An 18,170-nucleotide genomic window follows, 5' to 3' on the forward strand; every position below is an offset into this window, starting at 1 on the left:
AAAAAACAACTGGGTAACAGATCAAATCAAAAATTAAATTGAAAAATTCCTTGAGTCAAACAAAAATACAACTTTCCCCAACATTTGGGACACAGTGGATAGAGTGCAATTTATAGCAATAAATGCACACATCCAAAAAGAAGAACCCAAATCACCTTAATCCAAAATCTCCAACAATTAGAAAAAGATCACAAAGTAAGCCTACTGCCACCAAAAGAAAAGAAATAATAGAGGTTAGAGCAAATGAAACAGAAAATAGAAAAACAATGGAAAAAATCAACAAGACATGAAACTGGTTCTTTGAAAGGATTAATAAAATTGACAAACTAATGGAAAATTTAACAAAAGAGAAGACAAAGATCCAAATAACATGAACAAGAAACGATATGAGTAATATCACTACAAAACCAATGGAAATAAAAAGCATAACAGAATACTATGAAGAACTGTACTCCAACAAATTTGAAAACTTAGAAGAAATGGATAAATTTCTAGAAATACACAAACTACTCAAACTAACACAGACAGAAATAAAATTGAATAGGCCTACACCAAGAGACCTGGTGTGGTGCTGCATGATAAATGCGCTAGACTGCAAGGTCAGTTTGAACCACTAGATTGGTAGTTCAAACTCACCAGTCACTCCTCAGAAACCCTAAATAGGGTTGCTATGAGTCAGAACCAACTAGACAGTCGGAACCAACTAACAACAACAAAACATAAAACTGAATAGACCTATAACAAGAAAAGAAATTGATCAAGTCATTAAAAAACTCCCAACTAAAAAGAGCAAAATTAGTCAATCACAAAAGGGCAAATATTGTTAGAAAGCACGGATGCAAAAAGAAAATATTATATGATAGTTATCAGAGGGGGTGACTGGGAGAGCAGAGAGCAGGGAATTATTCATGGGCAAGAGAGCAGACACATGTTAACAGTATTGACAAGGCAGGCAATATATAACAAAAGGAAGGTTGGCAAAGGAAAGATAAAGGTAGCAAGAGACACTGGGAGGCAACCAAGAGAAAGGAAATAGAGGTACATATTGTTAACTCATGGAACATGACAAGGATTGCCATTACTGTAATGAAGCAAAACCTATGAATTGTCAAATGTAAAACTAAAGATCTACTCTGTAAACCTTCACTCAACTCAGAATAATAAAATGTGCAAAGATCTAGAGTTAAAAAAACAAAATGAAGAACACGCTCAGCATTTCTCAAGCTGAAAGATCTGTAGAAAGCATTCAAACCTCAACTTACAATACTGACAAATTCCATGGGTTTAATGGAGCCCTGGTGTGGCATTGTGTGTAATGCACTAGAGTGCCAAGTCAGTTTGAATGGCAAGGTCGATGGTTCAAGCTCACCAGTCATTCCTCAGAAATCCTATACAGGGTCACTTTGGGTTGGAACTGACTCAATGGCACTTAACAACAACAACATGGGTATAATACAGTCCCTGTGTGGCACTGAAGGATAAGCACAAGATCAGTCTGAACTTAGAGGTCGGCAGCTCAAACCCACCAGACACTCCACAGAAACACTATACAAAGTTGCTATGAGTTGAAACCAACTCAACAGCACTTAACAACAACAACATGGGTAAGAAACTGGAGTCTTGATGTGGTGCTGTAGGATGAGCACTGGAATGCTAACTAGAAGGTCAGTGGTTCAAACTTATCGGCTGCAATTGGACACCCTATATAGGGTTACTATGACTCTAAACTAACTTGATGGCAGTTAACAACAACAATGTGGGCAACATATTGAATAATACAGAAAACATCAAAAGAAGATGGAAGTGTACAAAGCCACTGCACCAAAAAGAATTTGCCAATACACAGCCATTTTAAGAGGCACTATATGAGTAAGAACCACTAGTACTGAAGGAAGAAGTTCAGGCTGGATGGAAAGCAATTGCAAAAAACAGGACACCACTGTGTGCTGAAGATTGGGGGAGGGGTAGTGTAGGGGGCAGGCTTGCAGGGTATACCCTTTTGGGTATATGATGCATGGAGGGTATTGGAACCATGGCAATGAAACGATATATGATAGAATGAATGTAAAACTAATGTTCTCCCATGTAAACTATCATATAATTCACAATAAAACATTTAAAAAACAAACAAACAAACAACACAGGGCTCCAAGAATTGATGGAATACAAATTGAAGTGTTTCCACAAACTGAAGCACTGGAGGCATTCATTCATCTATACCAAGAAATCCGGAAGACAGAATGGAAGAGATCCATATTTGTTTCCATTCCAAAGAAAGGTAACCCAACAAGTTTGAAATCATGGAACAATACCATTAACATAATTACAATTTTGCTGAAGATAGTTAAGTACAGTTGCAGTTATACATTGACAAGAAAGCTGCCAGAAAGTCAATTTGGATTTAGAGCAAGACATGAATGAAAAAGGGATATCATTACTGATGTCAAATGGATCTTGGAGGAAAGCAAAGAATAAGAAAGATGTTTACTTGTGCTTTAATGACTATACAATGACATTCAACTGAGTGGGCTATAGACACTATGGACTCCTGATGTGGTGCTGTAAGTTCAGCACTGGACTGTGCACCACAAGATCAGCAGTTCAAACCCACTACTTACTCCTCAGAAAACCTATACAGGGTGCTATGAGTTGGAACCAACTGAACAACAGCAACATAAATAACAATATAAAGAATGGTAATTCCAGAACACTTAATTGTGCTCATGAAGAATCTGTGCATAAATCAAGAGGCAGCCATTAGAACAGAACAAGAGATATGAATATTTTAAAATCAGATAAGGTGGGTTTCATCGTTGTAATCGTTCATCTTACTTATTCAATCTGTGTGTTGAGCAAAAAACCCATGAAGTTGGGAGCATATAAAGAAGAAAGAGTTACGAGGATTAAATGAAGACTCATTAAAAACCCATGATACTGATGACATCACCTTACTTGCTAAAGCCAAAAAGGCTTGAAATACTTACACAAAATACACTTATAGCTTTCAGTACAAATTGCAACTCAATGAAAAGAAAACGAAGTCCTTACATCTGGATCAATAAATAATACCATGATAAATAAAGACTGAAATTGTCAAAGACTTTCATTATGCTTGGATCCACAACCAACACTCACTGGAAGCAGTAATTAAGAAATTAAATGACGTACTGCATTAGGAAAATACGCTGTAAAAGACCTGTTGAAAGCATTCAAGAGCAAAGATGTCAGTTTGAGGACTAAGCTACATCTGACCCAAGGCAATTATCAGTTGGCTCATATGCATGTGAAAATTGAACAATGAACAAGAAAAACTGTAGAGGAATCACGAGGTTGGTAAAGAATAGTGAAAGTATCATAGACTACCAGAAGAACAAACAAATCTGTATTATAAGAAGTACAGCCAGAAAGTTCCTTACAAGGATGGTGAGACTCTGTCTCTTGTACTTTGGACATGTTTTCAGATAGAACCATACCCTGGAGGAGGACATCATGCTTTGTAAAGTGAAGAGTCAGCGAAAAAGAGGAAGATCCCTAAAAAGATGGACTGACAGAGAGGCAGCAACAATGGAATCAAACATAGCAACTGTGAGGCTGACGTAGAATAGGGCAGGTTTCAGCCTGTTGTGCTTACGTTCGTTATGAGTCAGAACCGACTGGATGGCACAGAACAACAAAATAATAATCAGAACCACAATGAGATCCAAAACTTTGAAGATTGCTTTAAGTAAGGCAAAGATAAAGTTAAATAATTTCAATTATATGGTAACAAGTATAATAAAAGGGCCAGGGACTAGAGGAGGCTAGGTACTACAGTGGTGAAGCACTCAGCTACATATCAAAAGGTTAATGTTCTAATCTACAGCCACTCTGCAGGAGAAAGATGTGGCAGTCTGCTTCTGGAAAGCCTATGGGGACAGTTCTATTCTGTCCTATAGGGTCACTATGAGTTGGAATCAACTAAAGGGCAAGATATTAGGGAATCAGGAGTTGGAAGATCTGCATAGGAAAATGTCTCAAAACTAGCAAAATCTCAGTTGATTTTTTGCAGACAACCCAGACAATTCACTCATTACTATATGAAACAAGGCTACAGTAGCCTGTTGGAAATTAGAGTCTACTCTGAGACATCTTGAAAAAAGGACTGGTGATTAACTCTGAAACATCTGCCACTGAAAATCCTATGGAGTACAGTTGTACTATGACACAAACTGAATAATTATGAGTTGAAATCAATTTGATAACAACTATTTTTTGGTAAGCAAAACCGAACTTTCAGAAATACCTATCAGGTGCATTATATTCTCGTCCATCTTTGCAACGACAACGCCGGACATCACAGCGCTCGTAGTGCTGCAAAAGCTCTTGATAAGCATTTTCCTCTAATTCCCAAGATGCATCTCTGTAAATTAATCAACATATGAAAGCAAGCATACTTTGACCAAAAGTGTTACATCAATAATCTTAAAAAAAAATTCTCATAATTAAGAAAGAGAATTAAACCTTTCTTTTAGACTCACTCATTCCCTTCAAGCTATAAATCCATTAGGAGTCTTGGTGTGGCGCTGTGGGTTAAGGTCCCAGACTGCCAAAGCTGTTTGAACTGCAAGGTCGGCAGTTCAAGCTCACCAGCTGCTCCTCGGAAACCCTACACAGGGTCACTATGGGTTGGAACCAACTCGATGGCACTTAATAACAACAACAGTGTCATTCTATCCTATAGTTATTCTGATTGTGAATTTTCACACTGCACAGAAATGTGAAAACTTGCAGTTGTTCTATTATTTCACTTCCATGCTTTTTTCATTTTGAGTCTAATTACGCCTTGACTGTTCATTTCTGAGCACTAAGAAAATTTTCATATATTTAAAACTGTATCTTAATATCTAGATATTTTTAAATATTACTTTGAAACTTATTATAATCGTATATAAATCAACTAAAATTATGCATAGCTGAAGTATTTATTAAAAACTATAAACAGTATTAGGAGTCCTGGTGTGGCGCTGTGGGTTAATGCGCCAGACTGAAAAGCCATTTGAACTGCAAGATCAGCAGTTCAAACTCAGCAGCTGCTCCTTGGAAACCCTATACAGGGTTCTCTATGCGTCGGAATCGACTCGATGGCACTCAACAACAACAAATAATCAATACTGGAGTCCTGCTGTAGCGCTATAGGATAAGTGCAGGACTACTAAGCACAAGGTAGACAGTCAAATCCACCAGCTCTCCTTGGAAACCCCATACAGGGTCCCCATGAGTCAGAAGTGACTTGACAGCACACAACTACATATATTAACTCATGAAACACTGAAGTCACAGTTCCTATTCTCAAAGAACTAATAATTCTGGGGGTAATGGGAAATTTACCATGTCACCCTTCAAAATGGTTCTCTCTTCAGGATCACTTAACGACACATAAATAATTTATTTTTCTTTTATGAAAGCCTACACGTAGTGGTTACAAATCAGGCTGCGAACCACAAGGTCAGCAGTTCAAAACTACCAGCTGTTTCACTGAAAAAGATGAGGCTTTCTGCTCCTGTAAAGACTTACAGCCTCGGAAACCACGTACAGGGTCGTTATGGGTTGGAACCAACTCCACGGCACATAACCACCACCACACCACAACATTTAAAAGTTACTTACTTTTCAGGGATATGGATTCCCATTCTCAACATCTCTTCCTGAAATATATCACTATTGTTGCATATTGTGCACCGGAAGAAAAACACTCCTGCATTTATTGCTTGAACCTACAGTGGAAAACAGAAAGGACACTGTTAATTTTAAATCTGTTATTAAAGATTAAATAACTCTCCTCTCGAGTCCTCCATGGCCATGCCACTGACTCTGGGCCCAAGAGTCCCCAGGCCTCTTCACACTGCTTGACAACCAGGTCCCCAACTGGGTCCACAGAAGTCCACTGAACATTGTAGGGCTTAGCTTGCCGCTTCATTGCTGCTTTTACCCCACTTCCCCCCATCGGTGATGTGTGTGGTCACCAATCAGAGCGTGCATTTCCGTTCAGTCTTAGTCTTGGAAGGGGTTTGCGTTGAGAGGACCTGGCCACTTGCCTTGATGTTTCCTAGGGAAGTGATTTGTTTGTTCTTGTAGTAACAGTCCATCTGCCTCCATTTTTCCTACAGGTCTTTCTTTCAAGAGGTATCTTTTATTCTTCTAGCCACTCCAGGCTGGTCTGCTCGTCCTTTCAAGTGGAGATTTCTCATCTCTGGAGATCTGGTTGTGGTTCCGGTTTCTACCTATAGTTTTATGTATTGCAAAGGATCCGCAAGAAGCCTCTTTCACTGGGTACGCTGTAGCCCCATTTTAGGTATTCCAATCAGTCATAGGCAGAAGACGGACTTACAAGCCTTTTAGTGTGGTGTTTCTAACTATTCCTTTTTCTCCCTCTCTAGTGTCTACTCTGAGCTGCCTGGTCCGGGAAGCGCCAGAAGTACTCTCTTCCTCTTCTTTTTACTTCTGGTTGAGCTCTGATCATCCAGTCACTGAAGCCAGGACAAGTGGGTATTATCTGCAAGTGTGGGTGTTCTTGTGCATATGCCCTCTCTTCATATCAGCTGGATGCTTCACTCTCCACTCTAGTCCTCTGTGGCTATGTCACTGACTCTGGGCCCAAGAGTCCCCAGGTCTTGCCACACTGCTGGCTAACCAGGTCTTCACCTGGGTTCACAGAAGTCTACTGAACATTGTAGGGCTTAGCTCACCGCTTCATTTGCTGTTTATCCCTCACTTCCCCTTATCGGTGTCGAGCGTGGTCACCAATCACAGCATGTATTCCCATTGAGTCTTAGTCTTGGAAGGGGGTTTGCACTGAGTGGACCCGACCACTTGCCTTGATGTTTCCTTGGGGATGTTTCTATTTTTAAACTTGATCTGTACAGTAATTTTCTACCTATAAGAACATAACTATAAAACCCAACCTTACCGCTTGAGCAAATATAAATACAAAATCAGCAAGCAGAGCAGTATTCAAGAAAAAACAAATGTAAGTTTATTAGAGTGGTGGTAGTTATGTGCTGTGGAGTTGGTTCTTACTCATAGCGACCCTGTGCAGGGTTTCCAAGGCTGTAAATCTTCATGGGAACAGAAAGCCTCACCTTTCTCCCAAGGAACAGCTAGTCATTTCGAACTGCTGACCTTGCAGTTTGCAGCCCGATTCATAACCACTACCCTACCAGAACTTCTTAGCTCCCAATAAAAAAAAAAAATTGTAGCACATACTTATACGTTTAATATATATTAGACCCCTTTTGTTGTTGTTAGGTGCCACTGAGTTGGTACTGACACATAGTGACCTAATGCACAGCAGAATGAAACACTGACCAATCCTGGCCCAACCTCAGTACTGCTGCCACGCTTGAGTCCATCGATGCTGCCACTTGGCCAATCCATCTCGTTGGGGGTCTTTCTCTTTTTTTCAGACCCTCCACCTTACCAAACATGATATCCTTCACCAGCAACTGGTCCCTCCTGACAATGTGTCTGAAGTATGAGAGACAAACTTTGGCCACCTTGGCCTCCAAGGAGCACTCTAGCACTGTGGCTGCACTTCTTCCAAAACGGATCTATTGGTTCTTTTGGCAGCCCATGGCACTTTGAATATTGTCCTCCAACACCATAACTCAAAAGCATCAATTCCTCTACGGTCTTCCTTATTCACTGTCCAGCTTTTGCATGCAGATGAGGTTTCTGAAAATACTATGGTTTGAGTCTGGCACACCTTAGTCCTCAAGCTGACATTTTTGCTCTTCAACATGTAATAAAGGTCTTGTGCAGCAGATTTGCCAAATGCAATATACTGTTTGGTTTCTTAACTGCTGCTTCCATGAGTGTTGATAGTTGATCCAAGAAGAATTAATTCCTTGGCAACTTCAATCTTTTCTCCATTAATAAGAATGTTGTTTATTGGTCCAGTGGTCAGGATTTTTGTTTTCTTTAAACTGAGATGTGTTCCATATCAAAGGTTGTACTCTTTGATCTTCATCAGGAAATGTCTTAAGTCCTCTTAACTTTCAGCAAGCATGGTTGTATCATTTGCATATCGCAGGTTTTTAATGAGTCTTCCTCCAATCCTGATGCCACGTTTTTCTTCACAGAACCCAGCTTCTCATATTATTTGCTCAGCATACAGGTTAAATAAGTATGGTGAAAGAATACAACCTTGTCGCACACCTTTTTTAATTTAAAACCATTCAGTGTTCCCATGTTCTGTTTGAACAACTGCCTCTTGATCCATATAAAGATTCCTTGTGAGCACAATTAAGTATTCCAGAATACTCATACTTCGCAATGTTATCCATAGCTTGTCATGATCCACATAATCGAAAGCCTTTGCGCAGTCAATAAAGCACAGGTAAACATCTTTCTTATAGTCTCTGCTTTCAGCCAAGACCTTTTTAAAATGTTGAAGAGCAAAGATGTCAGCTTGAGGACTAAGGTGAGCCTGATCCAAGTTATGGTATTTTCAAAAACCTCATATGCATGTGAAAACTGGACAGTGAATAAGGAAGACCACAGAAGAATTGATGCCTTTGAGTTATGTATGGTGTTGGAGGAGAATACTGAAAGTGCCATGGGCTGCCATAAGAAACAGCAGATCTGTGTGGGAAGAAGTGCAGCCAGAGCGCTCCTTGGAGGCCAAGATGGCCAAACGTTGTCTCTCATACTTCGGACATATTGTCAAGAGGGACCTGTCGCTGGATAAGGATATCATGTTTGGTAAGGTGGAGGGTCTGAGAAAAAGAGGAAGACCCCCCCAACGAGATGGAATAGCCAAGTGGTAGCATTGATGGACTCAAGCATGGCAACAGTAGTGAGGTTGGCCCAGGATCGAGCAGTGTTTCATTCTGCTATGCATAAAGTTGTTATGAGTCGGTACCGACTCAATGGCACCTAACAACACCAACAACAAGGTTGCTATAGTAGAGTCCTGGTGAGGTGCTGTGCTGGATTGCAAAGCCAGTTTGAACTGCAAGAATGGAACTTCAAGCTCACCAGCTGCTCCTTTGAAAACCTATATAGGGTGGCTATGGGTTGGAACTGACTCGATGGCACTTAACAATAGGTCGTTATGATGTCCTGGTGTGGCACTGTGGGTTAATGAGCTGGACAGCAAAGTCATTTTGAACTGCAAGGTTGGTAGTTCAAGCTCACCAGCCACTATTTGGAAAGCCTATATAGGGATGCTATAAGTCGGTAAGAAACTGATGGCACATAACAAAACAACAAAGGTTGTTATAGAGTCCTGGTATGGTACAGTAGGATAAACACTGGACCTCCAGTTATATTTGAACTGCAAGGTCAGCAGTTCAAATCCACCAGCTGCTTTTGGAAACATTATAAAGGATGGCTATGAGTAGCAAATGACTCAATTGCACTAATCAACAATCAACAGATTATTAAGTTGAATAAGAACTGGACAGCTAAACAGCAGGTTGGCACCTCAAATTCACCAGCAACTCCTTAGAAACCCTATGGTTGGTCAGTTTCAACTCATAATGACCCTTTACAGGGTTTCTGAGGATGTAAATCTTTACGGGAGCAGAAAGCCTCATCTTTCCCCCATGGAACAGCTGGTAGTTTCGAATTGCTGACCCTGTGGTTCACAGCCCAATTCGCAACCACTACGCTACCAGAGCTCCTTTAGAAACCCCATACAGGGTTGCTATGAGTTGAAACTGACTCAATAGCACTTAACCACAACAGATTGTTATGAAAGAGCCCTGGTGGTACAATGGTTAAAGTGCTAGGCCCAAAACAGAAACTGAAAATTACCTGCATCACCTCAAATTAATTTAAGTAGCCATGCCATTATACACACTTATAATACAGTGTTATTAAGTATTTTAAAAAATGTCTGTTTTTGTAAGAGCCTAGCCAAAATGGCTTTGGAAAAGCCCAAGAAGTTTGGAAGAAAAAACAGAAGTTTACAGGAAAACAGCAAAAAAGACAATCCAAGGAGAGGGGACAATATGTATAGATGACTCAGTAGCAAGACAGAACATCTGTGATTAAGGAGCTGTGACTAGTAGTATACTTAAGGATTACATTCTGACAAGACTGAACTAAGTAATGAAGGCTAGACAGGAAAATCAAAGAGAGTAGTTTGAAGAATTAATTGAAAGATCAGTAGGGTAAAGTCAAAAAAATAAGTGTCTGAACTTAAAGCAGAAAAAGTAGGGTTGAAACTAAAAAGATACAGACACAAAACATTTATCTGGTAGCCCTATGAGACTTGGTGAGTGATTTGTAGATGGTGATGAAAAGTGACTAAAGAGGATCTTGGGTTCAAGCAACTAGTAAATAGCACATTCATACAATATATGAAAGCAAAAAGTTACTGAAATCTTTTTTATGAACCCAAAGGAGTAATGGTAGAAAGACATTTGAGATTTTAATAAATATAAGACATGACACAAAGAAATATCTGTAAGAAGAAGAAAAAAAAAAGCCCAATATACATGGAAAATGCCAACAAGACTGTAGCAATGATGGAGAAATCCAAACTGAAAAAAATAGTGACAATTATCTAGACACAGACCAATAAGGTTTTACCAATTTCTTTTATATTAATTTCCAGTCTCTCCTCACAAAATCCCACTAAACATTTGTAGTAATTATATTATAAATAATGAAATTTCATATATTTCAATTCTCATTCTATCACACAGGGTCATTCTTTCTTTAACTATATTAATGAAGCTCAGAAATTTTTCAAAAGAACAAAGAACTCTACAGGTATTGTTACAGTTAATTAGACTCGGGAGACTCTGTTTATGATTTCAGTTAACACTCTGATACAAAAGTAACTAAACAAAACAGTGGAGCTCATTTAGAGGAAGTGACTCAACAAGAATTAGCCCTGTCTTGATGTGATCTGACCAAGTAATAAATTAATCTTTATATTTAATATTAGTAATTATGTTACAGGTATCACCATGGCTAAGATTTTATAAGTGCATGAGAGACTATTTTGTCAATAATATTATTTCTACTTTTTAAAGACAATAATAGAAAAAAAAATCAGTATTTCCAAAATGTTCATAAAAAGCTCTATGAGTACTAAGTTATGTTTGAGAAACTCTGCTTTATTATTAACATATAAATGGAATACATTTTACTTCTCTTAAAAATAATATAATTCTATAAAATGAACATGACAACGTATTTGATAGCAATTACATTCGCTCAAATATAAGCTCTTAATGAAGATAAATTATTATTTTTATTACATCTTATGTGACCTTTCTCAATAGGTAAGGAATGATACTTATGATGCTGTTTATTCACTTCACTAAGATCCCTATAACAATGTTTTATAAGAATGAACAATTTCTAATATTTCCTTAATAAAATTGGCTTAATCCTGCCACTTACCAAATACTGCTAAATATAAAAGCCCAATGACCATTTCAAAAAGTAATTAATCAAGCTAAACTTCTTTGATTATTGTAGTGGTGGTGGTTGTGCGTCGTGGAGTCGATTCCAACCCACTACGCTACCAGAGCTGACTATAAACAAAAATAAGAGTACTTACATTTCATTTTTTTAAAAGTGTGCACACAATTTGTAATGAATAGTAAATCATTTTGCTAAACATGTTTTTAAAAACAATGTTAAACTTTAGTAAACCCTTTATCTGGCATTCTATTAACTGTTTATTTTATATGTGTTACCATATATTTTAAGGAGCTCTGGTAGCATAGTGGTTACGAATCGAGCTGTGAACCACAAGGTCAGTAGTTCAAAACTACCAGCTGCTCTGCGGCAGAAATATGAGGCTTTCTGCTCCCGTAAAGATTACAGCCTCGGAAACCCTATACAGGGTCGCTATGAGTTGGAACTGATGCCACGGCACATAACAACAACAACTATATATTTGACATGAATAATAGCTACAAGCTAAAATCTAACGAATTCCTTTTAAAAATTAAATTGTGCTTAATGTCATGTATTTTCGTTTATTTGAAAACTAATCATCAGACTGCACTGGACTGTTAACTAAAAGGTCAGACGTTCAAATCCACCAGCTGCTCTTTGGAAACACTGTACAGGGCAGCTATGAGTTAGAACTGACTAGATGGCACCTAACAACAACAACAAAGTCATCACATTTGGAATACATTGTGACTATCAAAGAATACTTTTATTAGACAGAAACTAGTTCCTTGTCAAGACGTTAATGGTAACCTGTTCAGAGTTAAAAAAACAACTTGGCTTCTTTCAATATTTAAATCATTTATCATCAAATGATCATTTCATGTTCTAGTCTCTATTTTAAATAGGTTAATTAAAATTTAAGAATTACAATCTGTTTGGTTCACAGTGAAATATGAACAAAATTCCTACATAAAAACAATATAAACTTATAAATATACATTAAGAGGTAGTACTTAAAGTGAAGAGAATAATTTTTGTGATATGTAAAATAATCTTCAAAAAAGTTATAAAAATCACCAATAGTAAAAAATAAAATACAAATGCCAAACTCTTTCCAATTTAAAATTCAAATCAGTAAGAAACCATAGCTTACCTGTAAACAGTCTCTATGAAACCAAGCATTTTTACAACAAGGGCTTCGTAATATGCTATAGGTTGGAATAGGCTCAATAAATTCCAAGCAAATGGTGCACGGTAATGCGTCTCTATAATTACTAGGTGGAATTACTTGAATAGGTCGATGGTCCCAACAAAATGATCTAAAAATGCAAATGAGTTAAAAGCAACTTCTAATTAATTACAAAACACAATTAGGTTTAAGAATTGCAATTTATATAGGTAAGAGGAAAATTCATTCACACATTCTAGTAGACTAAAGCCTTGTTATTAACAAATTTGACTCACAATTTGAGATTGCTGGACCTTCAATATGTGAAGGTTTTGGTGGTGAGATCTACCTCACAGAATTTTAGTTAACTAGCAGTATATCCAGAATGCTGCAATACTGTTAGAATTGAATGTATATACTTATTGTTCAATACTATATAAAATTAAAGACAGGAACCTACGCCTAATATTTCAATCATTTAATAAAATGCAAATAACAATCTCCTCCTTATATACTTAAACTATTCCCATCTGCACTTTCCAAAATGCAGTTTCATTCCATGGTGCCAATCTAACTTTGCTCCAAGACAACAACAACTTAAAAAAATAAGAACACTTATTATAGTCAAATGGCAAAATTCAGAAAATCTTGATGTTTAAAGTTGGACTCTGAAAACAAACATTATCAGGGGCATTCCAGGACATATTCATTTTGTTGGACTCAATCAAATTCAAATGCCTTCAATTTACTCAGTAGGAAATATATAAGCCCTCTGGGGGAAAAAAGTACTATTAATTCTAAAGAATGACATAAAAATCTAGATTTATATAAGGTATAAATTTTCACTGAATATGAATAAATTAACAGTTTCATGTTGAATCCTAGAGCTATAAGCTGAGGGTGAATATTAACCATTAGGCTCTTTTCAAAAATGGCACTTCTCGAGACTTGGCGGATAGAAAATTACATAAACTAATGAATATTCTAATGAATATACTCCTAATACACTAAATGCAAATTATCTCCATTGTCATTAAATGTATGTCAAGTATGTATGTATAAACTCAGTGCCACTTTAAAAAGAAATTTCACAAGGGAATTGTATCATTGTAATATCTATTTTCATTTATTCCTTAACATTCATTCATCTTTTATATTCAACAATTAAATAACTCACTGAAAATTGCCAGTAAATTGGAAAATACATTCTTTCTCAAGTCCACATGGAAAATGGTAACTTCGTTTACATCGGGGTGCAACACATCCAATTGAAGCACCATTTCTCTTGCAAACACTGCATTTCTGGGAAGAAATATAAAAAACAGAGGTCAGATGATAAGTAAACTGGAAAAAGAAGGAAGTGAAGTCAATATTGTCAAATGTATTATCTAGGCTAGTTAGGCTCTCTCTCATTAGTACAAAATCAAAACCTTACCATATATGGTCCCTGTTAAGGCACTGGAATACAAATTCAAAAGGCTTACACACTTCTAGTAGACAATCGTACAGAAAATACTTCCAGAGTATTGATTACATTTATGGTACTCAATTTAACAAGTAAAATTTTCTTACCAGTTTAGAAGCTCTATTCACTTCCTTCCTGATGTCTTCTATTAGAAAACCATAAACTCCTTCTTCTTCTTTACCTCTCTGCCAAATTCCACTTGACATCAACTATGAAATTTAAATTATCAATTAGAAAATAAACTCATAAGAAATTGGTTTTATAGTAAAAATATATAACTGGAATATTAATTCTAATTAAAAAAATTAAAACAGTAAACATAAACCTGGATTCATAATCAAAAAAAGATATATTTACAGGGAAATTTTATTTAACTTAAATGCCTCATTTATTTAATCTGATTTGACCGTCACCATTTAAATATGTTAAGGAAGTGCAAATCACATACACTCACACACACACACACACACACACACACACACACACAGAGCATAGGACTATAAATAAGAGATACTAGTTTGTAGACTAGGCTCTATGCCTAACCTTTTGGAACTCTAGGTCAACAGTAACACATGCTTTTTACATACCATGCAACCCCTGGCACAATATATCAACATTTTTTACATGCTGATTGGCTTCTTTTGTTTTTCCGTTTTCAATGGATATATTGTTAAGTCTTTGCCTAGGTGCCTGCTGATGTGAAGGTTTGGATCCCAGCAATAGACCCTCACTAACCTGACATCTTTGCTGTTTAATACTTTAAATAGGTCTTGTGCAACAGATCTGCCTAGTGCAATACGTCATTTGATTTCCTGACTGCTGCTTCCATGAGTGTTGATAGTGGATCTAAGCAAAATTAAGTCTTTGACAACTTCAATCTTTTCTTCATTTATATGGACATTGTTTATTGGTCCAGTGGTGAGGATTTTTCTTGTATTTACGTTGAGGTGCAACCCATAATGAAGGCTATGGTCTTTGATCTTCATCACTAAGTATTTTAAGTCCTTTTTACTTTCAGCAAGAAAGGTTGTATCATCTGCATGTTGTTGTTGCTATTAGGTGCCACTGAGTCGGTACCTACTCATAGCGACCTTATGCATAGCAGAATGAAACACTGCCCGATCCTGGGCCAACCTCACTACTGCTGCCATGCCTGAGTCCATCGATGCTGGCACTTGGCCAATCCACCTCGTTGGGGGTCTTCCTCTTTTTCTCTGACCCTACACCTTACCAAACGTGATATCCTTCTCCAGTGACTTGTACCATCTGCATATTGCAGATTAATGAGTCTTCCTAAAATACCGATGTCATGTTCTGCTTCATAAAATCCAGCTTCTTGTATTATTTGCTCAGCAGACAGACTGAATAAGTATGGTGAAAGAATACAACCCTGACACACACCTTTCCTGATTTTAAACCATTCACTATTCCCTTGTTCTGATCAACTGCCTCTTGGTCTATATACAGATGTTTCCTGATTAAGTATTCTGGAATAGCCATTCTACACAGTGTTGTCCATATAGCTTCTCATGAACCACAAAGTCGAAAGCCTTTGCATAGTCAATAAGTACAGGTAAACATCTTCCTTATATTCTCTGCCTTTAGCTAAGATCAATTTGACATCAGCATTGACATTCCTTTTTTCCAAGTCCTTCTTTGAATTTGAGTTAAACCACTGGCAGTTCCCTGTCTATGTACTTGTTGCAGCCGTTTTTGAAATATCTTCAGCAATATTTTATTTGCATGTGACATTAATGATATTGTTTGATGGTTTACACATTATTATTCTCATTAATAAGCCATAACAAAATATAAATTCAGACATGATTACCTTAAACACATTCATTCAAAATTACATTCACAGAAAAAAATTTGTTTAAATAGGCTTAACTTAAATCAGTGCAGCATAGCCTAAAGAACCATGAAAATGATATAAATTATCTCTGAAAAAGTAACTTGCTTACTAATAAGCATCCCCAATTCTATAGCATAAAAAGTTAAAATAAACTTTTAGAAAAAACAGAAAGTAATTTTTGTACTATAAAATTTAAAATACTTCAAATTACTAACATATTTGGAATGCCAACTTCATACTCTTTTTTCAAGTCATGTTACAAGTCATGAATTCAAGTGACTGAGTTCTTAGACCAGAATAAAGTCTATTTAATTCACAGGGTTATTGAAACACAAAATTTTATTTTTAAGAGAACTACCGAGAAATTTTTAGATCGTTTCTCAAAGAAGCGTGAATACGCGTGTGTATGGGATGCGGTGTGGGAGGTGGGGTGGGATGTGTGTGTTAAAAATATGTCCACAAATTTATACCTATTCCTTCTTTCAAGAAGTGAAACCTAACAATTCTCCCCTTATGTGTGAGCTAGACTTATGTGACATTTTGAGGACAAAGTCATAAGGTTCTATTTTAGTGCATGTGTCCCCACCTCTGATCATTTGCTCTGGGGGAAGGCAGCTATCATGCTTGATCAGCCCTATGGATAAGAACATGAGGTAAGAAACCGAGGCTTCCTGCCAGTAGTAGGAGGAACTAAGGCCAAAAGTCATGTGAGTGAGTCATCTTAGAAGTGAATCTTCTAGTCAGTCAAGCCGTCAGATGGTTGCACCCTAGCTGACAGACATCTCAATTGCAGTCTTATGAAACCCTGAGCCAGAACTATACAGTGAAGCTGACCGATCCTAGATTTCAGAAACTGCGTGACATGAAAATATTTTAAACTGTTATGTCTAACAATGATTTGTTAAACAGTAATGCATAACTAACACAGACCAAGAAACAGTGCCTGTGTAAATGTAACCTTGGCATCTATATCTTGAGGTACAAACTCAATGAGAAATTGGCAGAATGATGAGGGGAGGGCAAGCAAATGAAAGGCTAATTTTCAGTCTGAAATTCTTTTATTTTTTTCTTCTGAATGACCCATAAGTTAACCTGCTTCCCTTTTCACAAATATTTACTACCTTTACACTGAATTTTTCTTCCCTGGTTCTCTGTGAAATAAAATACTACTCTTAATCTTCAAACAAGTTTTTTCTGAAATTTATCATTAGCAACAAGCGAAACACAGTGGTAAAAAGTAAAACTCCTTTTTATACATAACCATTTTCTTTTTCCTTCTTTACACTTACATGTTGAAGGGTTAGGAAAAAAACTAACAGGTACCGGTGATTATGCTCTAATTTTAGCCTTACAATTTGATATTTGAAAGATGTCATTTTTATATATAGGTACAATGAGAACCAGAGGTTAAATGACTTACATAATTCTCAAATATCAGTGGTAAGATATAATTCTTTTCTTTAGAAGAATACCAAATATCTAAAATTTATAAATTATACTCACCAAACAATAGTAGTGTACAGTGAGATTCCATTTCTCATTAGTTTTCTTTTCTCCATATTTATTGGGACAATCATCAGTTTTTCGACAGAAAACACAGGCTAACAATAATTTAAAAAAGTGAACAGATATAAAAAATAAATTTAAAAAAAGCACAACTAGCTCTTATCTTAACTGATCTGTAATTTCTTTCAGAGAGAACAACTCACGTTACAGTCTTATCAGTAACTTGATATTTCTAATATCTAAATCTAAAACATTAACATGATTTTTTTATTATTCTGGAATTCTAGTATACAATTAAAATGGAAACTTATGGGGTGGTATCAAGGAAAATGATGGAATAGGAAATTCCAAAATTTGATAAGGATAACATCAATAAAGCAACAATTGTTGTTCTTGTGTGCTGTTGAGTTGGTTCTAACCCATAGCGACCCTGTGGCTGGCAAATTGTAAGAACCAAATTTTTCAAAACTCTGAAATTCAATAAAAACACGACCAGGGGTGTGCTTCATGAAAAAAGAAACTTATATTTTAGTAAGACAGTATTGTGGTGTTTTAACTTATCTACCTATGTCCACCTAGTCCTTACCTGACTTAGGCCAATGGCAGCCCATTTTCCTGGTATACTTGCTGATATAAGAATGGGCTGTAAGAACCTGTTCTTAAAGAATTGTGCTTGCTTGACTGCATTTGATATGTTTGATGGACTCATACCTTTGTTTCACTTATGGCGGAAATTTTTAAAGGTTGGAGCAATGAAATCATGTGGTGCCATAAGA

General features: G+C 36.8%; 1 protein-coding gene across 1 annotated transcript in view; it reads right to left on the reverse strand.

Moving 5' to 3' along the window:
- The window catches only part of G2E3 (G2/M-phase specific E3 ubiquitin protein ligase), a 52,228-nt gene extending 34,747 nt beyond the window's left edge, over positions 1-17,481 (reverse strand). The window contains exons 1-6 of the mRNA XM_006835369.1: positions 17,392-17,481; positions 14,141-14,242; positions 13,746-13,870; positions 12,554-12,719; positions 5,647-5,753; positions 4,283-4,399 (exon numbers count right to left, since the gene is read on the reverse strand). Of these exons, the coding sequence (XP_006835432.1) occupies positions 4,283-4,399; positions 5,647-5,753; positions 12,554-12,719; positions 13,746-13,870; positions 14,141-14,239 (614 nt within the window). The 5' untranslated portion in view covers positions 14,240-14,242; positions 17,392-17,481. The remainder of the gene's footprint in view (positions 1-4,282; positions 4,400-5,646; positions 5,754-12,553; positions 12,720-13,745; positions 13,871-14,140; positions 14,243-17,391) is intronic.
- Between the last annotated feature and the right edge of the window lie 689 nt (positions 17,482-18,170).

Source organism: Chrysochloris asiatica, unplaced genomic scaffold (assembly GCF_000296735.1).
Source record: "Chrysochloris asiatica unplaced genomic scaffold, ChrAsi1.0 scaffold00017, whole genome shotgun sequence".
NCBI classification, from domain to species: domain Eukaryota; kingdom Metazoa; phylum Chordata; class Mammalia; order Afrosoricida; family Chrysochloridae; genus Chrysochloris; species Chrysochloris asiatica.